At 38.1% G+C, this 17,814-nt stretch overlaps 1 protein-coding gene across 2 annotated transcripts in view; it reads right to left on the reverse strand.

The window, feature by feature from the left end:
• The window catches only part of si:dkeyp-121d4.3, a 29,601-nt gene extending 11,805 nt beyond the window's left edge, over window positions 1-17,796 (reverse strand). For both annotated transcript variants that reach the window (XM_005156511.6, XM_009307078.5), the window contains exons 1-11: window positions 16,934-17,796; window positions 15,684-15,770; window positions 15,438-15,583; window positions 14,946-14,988; window positions 12,741-12,866; window positions 10,997-11,095; window positions 8,916-9,137; window positions 4,993-5,130; window positions 3,933-4,019; window positions 3,750-3,854; window positions 1,858-2,088 (exon numbers count right to left, since the gene is read on the reverse strand). In XM_005156511.6, coding sequence (XP_005156568.2) covers window positions 1,858-2,088; window positions 3,750-3,854; window positions 3,933-4,019; window positions 4,993-5,130; window positions 8,916-9,137; window positions 10,997-11,095; window positions 12,741-12,866; window positions 14,946-14,988; window positions 15,438-15,583; window positions 15,684-15,770; window positions 16,934-17,530 — 1,881 coding nt within the window. In that variant the 5' untranslated portion in view covers window positions 17,531-17,796. The remainder of the gene's footprint in view (window positions 1-1,857; window positions 2,089-3,749; window positions 3,855-3,932; window positions 4,020-4,992; window positions 5,131-8,915; window positions 9,138-10,996; window positions 11,096-12,740; window positions 12,867-14,945; window positions 14,989-15,437; window positions 15,584-15,683; window positions 15,771-16,933) is intronic.
• Window positions 17,797-17,814: the final 18 nt, after the last annotated feature.

Raw genomic sequence — 17,814 nt, forward strand, 5'->3', positions numbered from 1 at the left:
GGGCCAGAAATCTTTGTTAAATACATGAACAATTACAATTAATCAAAAACTATGACTCCTAGAAAAAAATCCTGAAAAAGAAATGATCCACTGGCCCATACGGTGAAGGCATAAACAACAAATTAAAGAACAGCGACAAATATATGTCCGCTTTATACTTTTACTAAACTAAATTATCAGCTAAATACATTTTATTCAAACAAGTTGACAAACTTTTTATCGGCAAAACTTAATTTCAGTAAAAACAGAAGAACACCGTGGGCTTGGTGATGAAGGCTCCACACACAGCCACTGGAATAACCGTTAAAGGTGCAGTATGTAAGTTTGACACCCGGTGGTGAAACTAGGTATTGCACTTTTGGATCAATACACATTTGCAAGCAGCAGAAAATGATAGAAGGAATATTTTCCAGATCAAAAGGAGTTTTTGTCCTAATCTACATCTGAAATTTATATAATATAAACGGCTTCTATTTATTGTAGCTAAACCACAGAAATCTGACAATAATCAGCTCAGGTACACCTCATGTGCTTTATTCAGTGTTAAATGCTAATAATGTGAGTCTGAATGCCATTTTACATGACATTTATTGCCGTACTACTGAAAGCAGCAGCAGATAGTTCACCTCAGAACTTAAAGATAAATTAACCCTTTGAAATTGAACCTTAGAGCTGTGACTCAGTGCAAGCCAACACATATCAGTGATTCAGCATCTACATTTAATAATGTTAAAGAGGTTTAATATGTATTAGATTATTAACCTTACCATTACGTTGGAGTGCAGTGAGTGCACTATTAAGTGCTTCTGAATGGCTGCATTTTAATTTCTGTCGTGTTTCGTCTGGTGCAAACAGCCAAATTGCTTATCACAAGTCAAGTAGCGTGTTGTTAGGAGACAGGGTTACAAGGTTACCTGCTCAACTAATGTTTACATTTGTAATATTTATATTATTTGCTAATTAATAACCACAGATGTTCCAGAATGAAATGCACATTTTCAAAGCAGAACATCTGACTTCAGCATTGTTTTTCAGATAAACAAGAATGTTCAATAAAGCATGTTTCTTAAATATCTGCAAACATATTATGGTATTTTTATGCTTTAGAAGAGTCAAAAACTTACATAAAGCACCTTTAAATAATGCCATTCAAAAACCAAAGTGCAAGTGAAAGGTGAACACATTGGCAACTTTAAAGGCAATTTCATTATTATTCATATCCCTGGTGCATGCATTATAGAATTGATCATTATGACCAGATCTCAACAAATCAATGATGTCATTTGACCAAAGCATAATGACAGCGTTTGCAGTATAAAAATAGCTTTTTTATATTGCAGTCTCCAGTGTCTGTGCTATTCTCTCAAAAAAAAGTTATAAATAATAATAAAAATATTATTTGCATTCGTTTAAACTACAGTTGTGTGCATCTCAATCCCATCAAACAAGCCTTCTTCAACCACCACTGCATCCTTGTGTAGTTTATTGACTCTCCTATATAGCATCTTCAACCTCCGGCTTTGTTATTAGTCAAAAAATGCGACTTCTACTAGCAAAAATTGAATTCTTGTGCCTCATAATACCACCTAATAACATTATAACTAACATGTTTTGCAAACGATTGTTATCGACCAATGTGTATTATAAAAAAATACAGATACTATTTTATCACCCTGCCCTGGTAAAAAAAAATCTAAATCAAAAGTCAACAGCACCTTTAGACATATGTTTTCTGACAAAAATGGTGACGTGCTCAATACTACAATATATTATTTTTCCTGCTGTATCTGAATGCACACCTGACACCATTTGTTAACTGGACAAATCACCATGGATGAAACAGATAAAGACACTCACTATCTTTCGTTGCTCCTCTGTGTCTGACAGAAAGGTTTCCGGCAGGATCTCCACATTGACGGCGCACTCCTCATTGGTTACACTGTTGGAGCAAATGTTGAACTGGACCTTGTCTCCGTTCATCATCGTGGCTTTCGACATCACATCTCCCAACTTAAAAGATAACCTTTTCTCCGTGCCTTCTTCTAATGTAGTGACCAGAAGACCCAAAGTGGGTAATTGACAGTCCATCTGCTCAAAAGAAAATAAAAGTAAAAATCTATATTTTTTCTTTTTAAGTGCCATGATCATTGCAAAAAACAATGAGACTGTGCATGTACACCAATACTCCGATTAAGACAATACTCTGAAAAAGAGTCAACTATGTAAACAGCAATATTTTTTATTCCCTTAATCTGATAAAAGTCAAAATTGAACTAAACAGAAATGGATTTAACACATGGTGTATTGCTATTTCAGCCGCATTATTGAAGTGCACCCCCTTGGTCAAACTATTACAGTTTTGTAGTACATTTCAGTACATTTTGCAACAGGACAGACACTAGCAGCTTCAAGCAAGAATACACATTTTTTTTGGTACAAACGTGAACCAATGACTATGCTAAGAATAAAAAAAAATAAATAAAAAAACAAGTGTGTGTGTTTTTACATCTGCTGTTTTGAGCACTGGTGTGCTTTTGATCACCATTAAACATAGTGTCCCGAAAAGTATTCTGTGTGCACGAACGTTAAGTCTTTAAATGCATCACTAAATATGAAGTAATATAAATAGCGTACAGTTTTATACATTATATTTATCTGTTAAAAATAGCTGAAATTAGCAAATAAAACACAATGTAGGCCTACTGGGTAAAAGGGTATGTCTCTCAGACAATTTTAGAAGCTGTCATTCATTCATTCTCACCATACTTAATGTCTTAGTCCCGTGTTTATCCTCATAGCATCCACGTGGGATAAAATGCATCTTAACTCTTGTCTTTCGTGAAACGCAGTTGCCATTTTATGTAGAGTAAATCAAACTCAAAGTAGCGCCGCTGCGCAAACAAATGCTATGTATGCATGTTACACTTCCGACTGCACATTGTGTTTTCTTTTTCTGATAATGCACAGAGTTTTGAGGTATGGGTTATTTACATTTGCCATTCACTGACAGTCGGACAGGCTCATCCAGTTCATCAAACTCCATAATTTAAAATCAAAATCGGAAGCGAAATAAAACAGTCTCCTTATAAAAGCCGGAGTATCAGTGCGCTGCTACATTGAAAACGTATGATTCGGTTCTTACCTTCTGATTGGTTCTCGGGATATATCGGCTTTTGCAAGCAAACTGTTATTTGTGAATGTGCTGACACTGCACTTTAGATAATTTGAAGCAAATCTATTTATTGATGGTGTACTACGTGCCTAAACCATTCACTCAATGTCATTATCTCATTTTTGGCGAAAGTGTTGTTTAGAGGCTTTTGCATCTGAACTCTTCATACACACATACACACACACGCACGCACACACAAATGCATTTTCATAAATGAAAAGTAAAATGGAAAAAAAAAATGCAATAAAATAAAACCCTTGACATTCTATGACCTGGATCAAAAATATATGCAATTATATTTTTTATATACAATTTCCATGACTTTCAATGTCTGGATTAGACCTTTAAAAACCATGATATTCCATGAGCATTTTCAATTCAACATAGAGAGCTTTTAAAAATTTCACAAAACTTTATTATTTACTCAAAACAAGATAACAAAAAGTTGTTTCTTTATGCATTTGTGGATTTTTTAAAATGCTCAGCATAATAAATACCCTATTCAAACATTTAATTAGTTTTTTCATCTTTTTGTTTAGTGAAACACTATTCAGCCTGTGGGAATATAAAAGGTTACCTCTTTATCTAGAGTTGAGCTTTCCTTTGAGGCGATTCTGATGACCGTTCCCTCATATTTCTCACTGCTTATGTTGCAGTTTGCCTCGGTGGTCACAGGCTTCCACTGTAAACATGAACAGTTTAGCGTTTTCCACAACTGGACAGCCATAAAAAATGAAGTCCTTTTATTAGTCTACAATACCTTGTCATTCCCTTTTGCTTGCTGATTGAAGGTCACAGAGCCATCAGGAAGCTTTTTGAGCCGGATAGCCTTCTTTGTGTCATCCACCTTCAACACAAATAATACACAAATTAAGAAGCAGCCCAAACAACTCACAACATGCCAAAAATAAATGTATAATAGTAATCAGTGCTTCTGCAGGATTTATAAAAGATAATAAAAAACAACATTAAACCAAATAAAGAAATTGAATTGATTAAAGAGGGAATAAATACAGCAGTATCTTAAAGTCCACATGCACCGAAAACTACAATTGTTTTTATTTCGTGTTATGATGCAGTTCCTAGAGAAACTGAATAATAAATAAGAAAACAGTGGGTGTGGCTTGTTTTTTCTACTGCAAGCTAATTGGATGCAGTAAAGTAGGAATTTTGAAAAGGGTTTAGAGAGTTATTACAACCTAACAGACTCCTCCTCCACCTCATCATTTCTGTTTGTTGTCATAACTGACAGCTGGAGGGGCGTGGTTAAGTATGTTAGCCACGCCCAATACCTCAGACAGACGTAAGCTGAGAATTTAACTGAAACCTGAAAAGGGCAAACAATTATTTTTTTTCTTAATGACATGCACAGATGAACTGTTCACCACAAAACTAGCAATGTGCGCTAACAAAATAATATGGTTAGTTTTGGTTTCATTTGTACTGTAAGAACTAGGGTTGGGCGATGTTGACCAATTTGGCATCGTACGATGTCTAATGTAAAACATTGGGATGGACGATGTCATCGTCATTGTAGGTGGTGGTGAATTAATTATTTGTAGCCTACCGTTTCAACTACCTCGCGCGCTTGTTTCCATTTAAATTTATAAAGGTCATATAAGCATCAAGAAGATCTCAGCATCTCATTTCGCAAAAGAACGTGTACTGACATTTCCAAGTCTTGCGAGTGTACGAAATGAAACACACAAGGAAACTACCCATTAAAATTCAGCCCATGATCATATTAAAATTTCTGCTTTGATTTCCAAACAAGGAAAAAGACTTTAAGAGCCACAGAAACCCTGAATAATGTTACTTACAATAAAAACAGTGAGCTCCACTTCATCCATGACATTCAGCTCCTCATCTGTTAAACTGTCAGCAGCAGAGGCTGCCAGGTTATCGTGTTTCTCTGTCATGATGGTCAGGTTTCCATCAGTCTTGCTCATGATCACACCCTAGGGAGAAAATAATACACATATTTCCAGAACTAAGCATTAAGTTTGTCTGTGTAAAACCCTTAAATAATTAATAAAAACCCATTATCATCCCTCATTATGTATTTATATGCATTGGCTGTCAATGTTTAACCGGCAAAGCTTTAAACAAACGAAACTTAGGTACTTTTGTCAAAATGAATGAGTGTCATGAGTGTATGAGTTAAAGGGATAGTTCTCCCAATATTGTTAAAAACTCAGAAAAAAAAAATAAAAATAGCAGCACGGTTATTGCAGCTGGACCATGTGCTGAATGAGTATTTGAGAACGCTCACCTAATTCACTCACACACTCACTTATTCAGACAGAGACTGTTTTTTTTTAAGGTAAATTACCATATGGACATAATCTGGTAAAAGCTGGGATCTCTGGGCATTTACAATGTCCCATGCAACAGATAAAAACCCTCTTATTTGGAACTGAGGTTTTTGGAACAGTGAGACTTGGCCAAGGTTGACAGCAGTGCGTAACGCGCATTGTCTTTCCACCACTTGAGAGGACAAGCTATGAGTGAGATAGAGGTCTCTTAGCAGTACAAGTCAATGTCTGCATCAATCTGAGCAGTGTGCTGTGTTCTGCTGTCCCCTTGACTGTTAGGCCGTACTCAAACTAGGTACAGTTGCCTCGAACCGGGCCAAACACGCTCCCGTCCCGTCTCTCCCGACGGCCCGCGCTCACACCACAAACGGGCTTTGGCACGCTTACGTCATCGCTGCTGCGCTGTTCAGTGAGAAGCACTCTCTCACTCAGCAGCACAGTGGAGATTTCTCTAGTTATATTGTTTCAGTCGTTTGATATGCCGTCAAATATTTCGCTAAACAGTCCTTAACGATGCGGGGACACGCAGTCAGATATTTCGCCGAACAGATCCGCTACTTTTGGCGCTCATAAACAATCATAAAGCTCTCGTGCTGCAGGAATGAGGAGGTCTGCTGAAGGCGCAGCTGTCGTGCTGTGAGGGGTTTGCGTCTTTAATAAACTACGGCAGTTTGCGTTCACTGAACAGTAAGAATGATTAATAAATCCATATAAAACAGCCCCTTAAAAGTCACGTCTCGCTTTCAGTTTCGGGCTTTGGCGCGTTTAGCCCAAGTGAACCGTGCTCAGGCACACCTCTTCCAACCGGGCCAGGGCCGGCCAAGTGAACCGTGCTTGAGCCCGATTAAAATCACTCACACTTCTCAAACGATCCGGGAAACGGGCCTGGGCACGGTACGGATGGCATAGTGCGAGTAGGCCCTTAGTCGTATTCCACGACCTGTATTTCCCCACAGTCTGTCCTGCATACTGTTTTTTTCTTTGTCGGTCACCTTTTCTCCTTTCTTGTACGTTTTTTTTAGAGACAAACTGAAATGCACATCCGATTTAAATCCTGGTTTAGGTTTGATTATTTCCAGCTCTTTTCTTCCCCGCTACTAGCAGTACCCTCCATTTCCGCATTACTAGATCAGTAGCGACAACAGACCGCAAAGGATGATGGCCATACCTGGGCTGATGGGAATTGTAGTTCCCACTATCTCCGGATGACTCCATTCGCCCAAGCAAACTTTTCTCAGAAGACCTATAGTTTTAGAGTCGTGCGTCCACGGTAATATAAAAAAAATTGCTATTGCAGTATGATGGCATTTACAATACCGTTACATCCCTACAACCTAGATTTAAAAACAGGCAGGGATGAAACAGATGTAATACAGAGGGGCAGAGCATTCCACAACCTACGACCAGCTACTGCGTAGGCACGGTCACCTCTGCATTTCAGCCTCGACTTAGAGATGCATAACAATCTCAGAGATGACCGAAGAGACTGATCGACCAGGCGGATGCTTAATTAACATGTCTGACAGATAGGAAGGTGCCAGGCCATCTAGAGATTTAAAAACCAGGAGAAGAATTTTAAAAGTGACTCGATAGTGCACAGACAGCCAGTGCAAAGAGCGCAAGACTGGTAAAAATGTGGTCATGTGTCTTGGTACCTGTTAAAAGCCTTGCAGCAGAAATTGTAAAGGGGATAAAGATTTCTGACTAATCCCAAAGTATAATGAGTTACAATAGTTCAATCTAGTGGTGGTAATAGCATGGATTATTTTCTAGATAGAATCGATTTGACTGTTTTTAAAGGGCCATGACACCCCCCACTTTCGGTTAAAGTCTACTTCAGAATTTTTTCAAAAGATGCATAATTAATGGGCGTGGAGCTCCGCGAGCATCAGGCAGGAGTGGGCGTGGCCAGCAGGGGAGAAGGGGAGCGAACAACTGTTGTTGTCAGTTAGCTCACAAACTGAGACACAAACCGTGAGACGCATGAGTTTATAGTTCACAAAGTTAAAATGCAAAGAAATAAACAGTAATTTAATGCCCTGCTACATTTGTTATTCGTAATTTCATATACACATAACCACAATTTATATCATTATAAAGATAAGTGTGTTCATGTAAACACTATGAGGATTCTCCCTCAATCCCCGTGTCTAAATTATAGATCTTGAATGCAGACTCAGTGCAGCAGGTCTCCTGACCTGTCTATTTTAACCAATAGCCCTGCTGGTAATATAGAGGATTTAGGCAAACACAGCAGCACGGCGATGTGTCTGAATGTGAACGAACTCCTAATAAAAGTCAACGTCCGCCATTCTTCAATTCTCATGCTGCTCTCCCGACAAAAATGCTTGCAGCACACAGCTTTGCTGTATGATCGGCCCTGACAGGATCGCGGGGAAAAAACATGCAACAAACCCCGTGAATCATATAAACAAACACATACGAGCCTTCATGAACGGCTACGTGCCGTTTGTCTGTGTCTCTCTCACAGCTTGCTTGAAACTGGCAGGTCTGCCTTCGGAAAGCACGTGCTCTCATAAATAATTAAGCAGCCGGCTCTTCTCATAGGATAGGAAAACTCCGCTATGAATAATAATGAGAAACCGACGCGTCATCATTGCACTTGCAGTACTGCGCTACGTCGCCGATTTTGATCCCGCCCCAAAAATTATTTTAAACCCGGAAGCTGAAATTAGCAGACAAAAGCTCAAAATTATCCAGTTTTCCCCACAATTAAAGCTGACAGGTGCTAACATTGTCTTAACTGATGCTCAACACACACAAATCTGTTAATATTAAAAAAAAAAAGTTCTCCAGGGTGTCCTGAACCTTTAAACGCCGAAGCTGAAAATAACAGGATTTGACCACTGCGTTTATCTGTTTGTCAAAGCTCAAGCCATCATCCAGAATAACACCCAGATTTTTTACCTAAGGTTTCACAGAAAAACTTAATTTTTCAAGATTAACTATGGGTGCTCTGCAAGAGTTTGACAGGCCGAACAAAATTATTTCAGTCTTACTCTCATTGAAATCTAGAAAGTTCAAAGACAACCAGGGTTTTACATCCGACAAGCATAGCATAAGAGTCTCTATCCCACTTGAACTTGGTTTTAAAGGTAGGTAGATTTGAGTGTCATGTTTGAGCCTAAAATAGATCCCTGGGGAACACCACATGACAAATGTGCTGCCTCAGATGAATGTTCTCCAATAGTGACTGTAAAACTGCGATTGGACAGAAAGGATTTAAAGCAATCCAGGGTACTTCTTTTAATCACTACACAATGGTCTAAGCAGGCCAATAAGATGGCTTGGTCTACTGTGTCAAATGCAGCACTAAGGTCAAACCTCATACCTTAAGAAAAAGCACCAACAGTCCTTCAATTTCACAGACTCAACCAAAACAATGTGTTATATGATGTGAATCTTACCATCTCCCTGACTTCTTTGGTGAGCTGAAAAGTGTCTGGTATTTTTGGTTTGATGTTTGTGGCTCTTTGCTCCTTGGTGATAACATTGGTCAGCAACTGGAACTCTACGCGATCATACAGCAGCAGGGTTAAATTGGTGTCCGCTTTACTGTAGGGCAGTTTAATGGGATCTGTTGAGATGATAGTCCTGATGCATCCCAGATTAGTCTCCTTGGCACCTTCCTTTAAATACACATAGAAGGAGATTTAATGTTTCTATTGTTCTCAGAATTAAGTGAATAAATATTTTTTTCCTCTGTATGATAGCATGTTATGCTCTTTCAGCCAACACAGTTTGATCTATAAAAACAGCTGAAATTGACTACAGTTACCCTTTTTTGGGGGGTGTTTCTTAAAGCCAAATAGTCGTTAAATGAAAATAGTTTTGTGGCATGTCTGGGATTTAAAGTTAAACATTTTCCAAAATTGCCAATTCCATAATTCAATTCAATTCAAGTGTATTTGTATAGCGCTTTTTGCGATAATTATAGTATTAAAGCAGCTTTGCAAAAGGTGCACATTATTGCATTACTATTAGCATTGGGCCGAAAGACGATGCCGACAAACTTCACGATGCTGAGCCGGCATATTGATCCATCGCCTCGTTCCACATTTATATTGATATATAACTTATTATTTGCATGTCATCTTAATAGAAATAATGGTCTTTTCATGAGCTGTGCTAAACTTCACATAAAGCTGCCGCATGCATAGCTGACAGCATCGTGAGGATTACATAAAGAATTATACAGTACCCGTGCTTAAAAATGTGTAGATTCAGTGGGAAACGCTGTTACCTGCAAACCCTGTCCCACAGACTTTACAGTGAATGGCTTTAGTCATTTTCATAGCGGACTTGAAGCCACTGGAAGTCTTTTATTCACTCTTGGAAAAGTGTAAATAGTGGATTAACATGACCACTAATAAGATGTGCCATTATTAGTAACTGTAGGTAAATCTGTCAGTGTTGTTTTCATTCTCTCATCCTCAGCGCTTCACATTTCCGCGGTGGTAACTCCTGTCATCTGAAGGTAGAATGCATTGACTGATTGATTGACAGCTGATATTAACCAATCCATTCGCGTTCAGTTCTAAAGCAGTGGACCAATAAGAAGAGCACAAAGGCGGGGCAAGCACTGCAGGCTTTTTTTACTTCAGCAAGTTCACACAACAACAGTTTAATCTGTTTCCAAGCGCTGCGTTTGGCGTTTTTAGGTGCGAAGATGCATTCTGCATAAATGTCTCCTAAATCCGAGCACATGGTGAGGATTTTGCCGTGAAAACAGTGAAAATGTATGCACTCGCACAAATGCTTCCAAATATATTTTAAGGTCTCATAGATAAAATTTTGGGCGCATATGCGACAAAAACGGTCAAGCCCTCGCATCTTTACTTGTTATTATTTTCTCATAATAATAATAATTTATGGAAGTTATCATCAATCACAATACAAATTACAGTGAACTACAAACAAACTCTTATCTCCTTCAGCAGGTGTGGGAAAAAGCCATTATAACACAGATCTCCGCCTATTCATGCCAGAGTCCCGCGGAAATAAAGTGATTGACAGGTGGTTATTTATGTGTAACTTTATTTATTTATGGTTTGGTTATGGGTAAAGCAAAGAGCATGTGGGTCAGGAAGTGAAAACAGTAGGCTACAATTAATTAATTTGTTATGAATTAATTGATATTTAACAACAACCACCCCAGCCTACAACGACGATGCCATCCTCCATCGCGATGTTTCACATTAGACATTGTACGATGCCAAAGTGGTCAACATCGCCCAACCCTAATTACTATCAAATTAAGCTAAAGTTACAATCAAATATTAGTTATTATATATAAACATATTTAACCAACCTGCAGTTTCATAGCATATATGTACATGTTTACTGAAGATAATTTGTGTATTCATGTGTAGGTGTTGGCCTTGAAGTCCTTAAAGGTTGGCATCATCTCCTCTGTATTAACTTGGATGGAAGGATAAGGCCTTTAAATTCATTTTATGATAAAAGTACTACTGTGGCTTTTACTCACATCATAAAGCGAGGTGATAACGACGCCTTCATACACCGTACTGTCAATGTCATCAGTTCCTCCTGGTGCCACTTTCACGTCAACTGCACAGTCTTTGCCCTGATATCACAAGGAGTTACAGCACATAAACATTATCAATATCTTAAAAGCTTCATTGAATAAACTCGCAATGCATACACAACTCCTATCACATGAACAACATACAGTGAGGGGAAAAGTATTCAACGTGTCATGTTTTTTGTTCTGGGAATAATATTTCTAAAGGAACTGTTGACATGAAATTGAACCAGATTTTGGTAAAAACCCAAAAAATACAAACATAAAAATAAAACAAAATATCTGAATAATAAGTAATACTATTTTTATATTAATATAATTATGAGTAATAAAAATTATGTGTAATAACAATGTAACAACACACATAAAAAAAAACCCTGAACTACTGTAACGTATTTAATACTTTATATAAAAGGCTTTATTGCTGGTTGCAGCTTAAAGACGCCTCTCATATGGAGAACGAAGTCACATGCCTTGCTCAGAAGTGAGTTTTTTTACAGACTTCAACAGAGTGTAAGGCCGTACTCACACTATGTACAGTTGCCTCGAACCGGGCCAAAGCACGCTTGTCCCCCCTCCCGTCTCCCCCGACGGCCCGCGCTCACACCATATCGGGCCTCGGCATGCTTACGTCATCGATGCTGTGCTGTTCAGTGAGAAGCACTCTCTCACTCAGCAGCACAGTGGAGATTTCTCTATATCGTTTCAGTCGTTTGTTATGCAGTGACATGCAGTCAAATATTTCGCCAAACAGTCCTTAAAGATGCGGGGACACGCAGTCAGATATTTCGCCGAACAGATCCGCCAATTTTGGCGCTCATAAACAATCATAAAGCTCTTGTGCTGCAGGAATGAGGAGGTCTGCTGAAGGCGTGCAGCTGTCGTGCTGTGAGGAGTTCTCGTCTTTAATAAACTACGGCAGTTTGCGATCACTGAACAGTAAGAATGATTAATAAATCCATATGAAACAGTGCCTTAAAAGTCACGTCTCGTTTCGTACCGTGCAAAAGCCCAAGTGAACCGTGCTCAGGCAGACCTCTTCCAACCGGGCCAGGGCCAACCAAGTGAACCGTGCTTGAGCCCGATTAAAATCACTCACACTTCTCAAACGATCCGGGAAACGGGCCTGGGCACGGTACGGATGGCATAGTGTGAGTAGGCCCTAAAAATCTTGACGGTTCTGAGGGTCTCGTCTATTAAATCTGATCTTTATTTTGTATTTTCTATTGGATTGGAGTCAGGTGATTGGTTGGGCCATTCTACAGCTTGATTTTCTTTCTCTGAAAGCATTTGAGAGTTTCCTTGGCTGTGTTTTTGATCATTGTCTTGCTGAAATGGCCCCCCTGGTTTCATCTGCTAATGTAGACATTGGACTGAAAGCTGATATTCATTTACACTGAGGAAGGGCAGAGGGTTGCTGAAGAACTACTGAGAGATTTCAGCTGCTGTCTGGGCTTTCACTGCATTTCTACACCTCTCTTCATGCGTTCAATACTTCTTCCCTGTGTCTTTTCATTGGATTACACCTGACTTTATTTGTAAATTACATTTGTTTTCTTATATAGATTTTTTTGGCTGTTACCAACATCTGATGAAAATTTAAAGTCAACGGCACCTTTGGAAATATGTTTTTTTGAGAAGAATGGTGATGTGTTGAACACTTATTTCCCCCACTGTAAATACTTACCAAGTTTCTCACTACTGTGAAATGCACTTTAACCCCAGGCACCAAGAGAGTTCGATTTCCAATAAAGGCCTCGAAAACAAAAGAAAATTTCTTCAAATCCTCCCGCTCAATGAAACCACAGTTATTCTAAAAAAGGGAAAGAAAGAGTTTTGAGTTTATTGCCATATTAACTTCTCTGGCTATGCAAACAGATTAAGTTTACAACATTTCATAAACATTAATTTTCTATAATTAGAAAAATGTTTTAACAATAAAAAGTCAAAAGTGCTTTGTGCAAGGGAGGGGACATCATTTATTTCCAGTAATTAATAACAGTCTACAATTCTACGTATTTCTCCAAGTGATTAATATTGCAGGTTTGTAATTGCTAGTTTTGAACATGCCTTTATCATGTCTACAAATATGATACATTAAAGATGCATAAAAAGCAGCTACTGATACTGATATGATTCGCCTCTATCAAAATGAAGTACGATCCAATTTAATTTTAATGCAATGTCATTAGAATAGATGCAATGGAGAAAAAAATGTCACTTTTTTAATTTCTTCAACTGTCAGGCTAAGCTCAGTTCCTCTGGATGAAGAGACTGCATTAGTATAATTATTTCTATCAGTATTTAATCTTTGACTTTTGATCAGTGAATGAAGATATTCATTACCTAATTTAGTGATGTGTTCAGTTTAAGTGTCTCCTTCCTCTGTCTCTGTCTGTCAAATCTCTATTTTCAGGCTCTATCAAGTCAGGTCAGAGGTCATGAAGACGTCTTGACATGAACTGGACTATTAATAGATTGGTTTCCTTGGTATTTGTCTATGTCATGTGTTAATTATTTTTAAGTAAATGCCTTTGTATCACGCATGATAGACTTGCTATTTCAATAAAAACATTATTGAGATAGATTGTTGGTGATTGGATGAGTGTTTGCCTGATTGGGTAGCAATACATAAAATAAGAAAAATTGCAACCTTTTTAAAATGATTTAAGACCTACAACACCATATTTCAGTCAATTTAAGACTTTTTTTAGGCCTAAAAATTTGTTTTTGAGACTTTTAAGACCTTGCTGACACCCTGATGTAGACTGTGCCCGTTTTGACAGGAGGGCTGAAAGTACAAGAAACAGCCTTGAGTATAAAACAGATTGTACTTTGTGTGTGTGTTATATGCTTTCATGGATCATTCTCACAGGTCTGAGGTCAGCTCTGAATAGCTTGCTGGCTGTCTGGCCCTCTACTACACTATCTATATCCTGTGTTTAGCAAGACACAACCCAACATCTGCATATCTATTTGGACATTGTCTATCTTTGCTTTAGCCAATCAGGTTAAAACATCTATATCAGGGTTTCTGCAGCTTTCACCAAGACAAATTTAGGACGTCAACGGACACCCTATATATGTATTGCTATGTAAGATATAGGGTTACTACGAATATTCTTCTCACAAAAGCTGCGTTTATTTAACAGAAAATACAGTAAAAACCGTGAAAGTGTGACATTTTATTGCAATATTAAATAATAAATAAAACTGCCTTCAATTATATTGTTTAAAGCTGGATTTTAAGTCCTATTAATCTTCAGTGTCATTCATCAAATGTTCCAGAATCATGATCTGCTCAATAATCTATTCAAGAAAGCAAATACATGTATAAGCTATATACAATTACTATTACTTTTGCTATTATTTTAAACTTACTTCTTCATCAAAAAATCCTAAAAGTATGACAATTTCCACTATACTATGAAGCACGACAAGTTTTTCAGCACTGATAACTGTAAGAGTCATCAATAGTGGTTTCATACCAATAATAACTGATCATATAATAGAACAGCAGATCATCATATTATAATGATTTCTGAAGGGTGAAGAATGAAGAATAAATGATGAAGAAAATCCAGATTAAAATCAAAAAATAAATTAAATGTGAAACTACATCCAATAAGAAAATTGTAATAATATTTCACAATTTTACTGGGTTTTTGATCAAATAAATGCAAGCTTGGTGAGCAGAACTGCCTTCTTTTAAAACATTAAACACTTTTGACTAATAGCATTATGACTTTTTTGGTCTGTGGACATGTTGGTGTGTGTATTTGTGAAAAAACTGTACCGTATTCTGAGATGTGGCACAAAATCTAGGTAGGACAGTGAAAAATCTTCACCACAGCAATATTAATAATAGCATATCAATTCTAACAATACTAACCCCAATGAAAGAAATAACTCCCAGTGAACGTCCACGAGGAGTGCTGAAACAAAACACACAACACTTCAACGTAAGAACAGCAAAAAGCCCACGACTTTCAAGAACACACTGAGAAAATACTGTTGAAGTCAGAATTATTTACCTTCCTGTGATTTTTTCTTTTTCAAATATTTCCCAAATGACGCTTAAGAGAGCAAGACATTTTTCACAGTATTTCCTATAATATTTTTTCTTCTGGAGAAAGTCTTATTTGTTTTATTTTGGCTAGAATAAAAGCAGTTTTTAATTTTTTAAATACCATTTTAGGGTCAATATTATTACCCCCCTCAAGCTATATTTTTCTTTAATCGTCTACAGAACAAACCATCATTATACAATGATTTTCCCAATAACCTTAACCTGCCTAATTAACCAAGTTAAGCCTTTAATAATAATGTGCTAATAATTCTGACTTCAACTGTAGATGCCAAAAATGTATGAATAGGAAAATACCTTGCAGACATATTCTTAAATGCTGCTATTTTTGCTGCCAACAATTTAGAAGCTTCAGTCTCTTTTGTTGTCGACTGATCCTTTTTCTTCTGAGGTTGGTTTGGACCGGCAGTTCCAGGAGGAGGAGGAGGAGGAGGAGGTTGGTTCTATTAAAAAAAGAGCATATTTATTAGACATTACACTGCAGATCTAAGACAAAATAGCAATAATTTAGTATAGAATTGCTAGAATTAAAAATGTAAATACCTCAGGTAGTGTTTGTGCAGGTGCAGGGCCCTGGAAATCAGGTGGTGGTCCGGCAAACCCTCCTCTGGCTCCAAAAGCATGATTCCCCTTGTTAATATGACACATAAAACACTTGTTTAATTCTGCATTACACTAGCCAAGCTTCCATCCACCTACTTGTATACGCATGAAAACAATTCTTAATGGAAATAAATGCAAAGATGCTGGAAGCAGAGTAAGATTTATCCGATAAAAATGCACAAACTACAATAGAAACACATTTACAGAATTAATTCCAGCATCAAAAAAGTCATGATTCTGATTTAACAGATTGTGTAACAAAAATGGGTTCGATTGGGCTGGCATTAAATAGACAAATCAATTGATCGAGGATATTTTGAAACATCTGAAATGTTGTTTTGGTCTTCTAAAATCCTTCAGCCAAAGTCTGTCAATGCCAAACGTCAAACTAACTTTACTGAGGTATGTGACCATGTATCACCTACTTTACCACAGCTTTAACGTCGCCTTGTGTTGAAGCTGCACAATATTGAGGTAAAGTTGTTTTTTATTCGCACATTTGTTCATTTTTGAACTGTGACAACTTGTGACATGCTTTAATAGAAATTAGTATAGAGGTAAAGTTGGTTTTATATTCGCACATTCGTTCATTTTGCAGTCTCTGTATTGTTTACCGTGTTACTTTGAATATTCAACTGGAATGAGCATGCACGTATGACTTCTACATAACATTAACACTATCTAATTCACTGTGAACAATGTTGTACTTTATCAGTCATTTGCTGTTAATATGATTTCACTATTTAGAATTTGCAAAGAATATTTTATATGAAATTATATTATTAATGAGAATGTCTGAATATCCAAATATAAAACCAACTTTACCTCTATGAAGTTAGTTTACCACGCAACTCAGCTTGAACAAAGATTAATTGTATTCATTGAGGTAAAGTTGCATTGGCACATTCTGACTTTCTCCTTAGTAAAAGCATTATTTGCTAATTCTAAATAGGCAAAAAATATCAGCAGCGACTATCAAAGTACAACATTGTTCGCAGTCACTTAAAGAGCTTATGTTGTTTTGAAGTCACACTTACAAACCCAATATTCAAAGTAGAGTGGTAACGTTAAACAATACAGGAGTCATGTCACAAGTTATTACTATGCGAATGTGCGAATATAAAACCAACTTTACCTCAATACTGTATACAATTAGTCAATGACGTTACATACGTTTCTAGAACACTTACATATGGATCCATTGGTGGCACAAAATGCGGATCTATTGGACCGTGATGCTCCATCTGGTCGAATCCAGGGATCATTTGGAAACCTGGTCCATCGTCAAACTCAGAGGGGTGAAAGTTTGGAGGTCCTCCCCGAAAGTCCGGAGGACAGAAATCTGGACCTCTGTCGTAAAAATCAGGCGGGCCGAAGCATTGAGGTCTGTCATCGAACTCCGGAGGTCCACACTCAAACTCCGGGTGAAAAAACCGCGGACCTGGTGGTCTGTTCCTAAACTCTGGATGAAAGCGTGGATCACCGGGACCATCGAAAGGCGGTCTGAATTCACCTCTATCGGGAAAACCCATTGGGTGGAAAGGCTCATTCCCCATAAACCGCCCATCTCCTTCCATGGGATCCATCATCATCATTCTGGGTGGTCGCGGTCCGAAATCGGAATGGGGTCCGGGGAACCTCGGTCCGGGTGGGCCCATCGGGCGAAACCCGCCGCGTGGAGGAGGAGGTCTGGGTGGACGGGGGCCTGGTCCTGTGGGACGCATCCCAGGTGGTGGTCCAGTTCCTGGAGGTTGAGGCTGTCCCTTTCGTTTGCGGTTTTTTCCCATTCCTCAACAGTTACTAGTGAACGTTAGTGCTCTGTGTGCAACAGCAGCTAACGTTAGCAGACCGGATGAACCGAGCCACTGCTACGTTACTTTGCGCGTGCCCACGTGACAATTCAGTTTACATCGAATTAAATTAATCGATTAAACGTTAAAACTGTTTTAATGCATTTCATATAAATCATGAGCCAATCACCCAACACTTAAACGCAATAGCCCACAGCATGGACTCATTTCATCACACCACGAGCGCGAGCAGAAAACAATCCAAATGGCTAGCGGATGTG

The sequence above is a fragment of the Danio rerio genome, chromosome 13 (genome assembly GCF_049306965.1).
Source record: "Danio rerio strain Tuebingen ecotype United States chromosome 13, GRCz12tu, whole genome shotgun sequence".
NCBI classification, from domain to species: domain Eukaryota; kingdom Metazoa; phylum Chordata; class Actinopteri; order Cypriniformes; family Danionidae; genus Danio; species Danio rerio.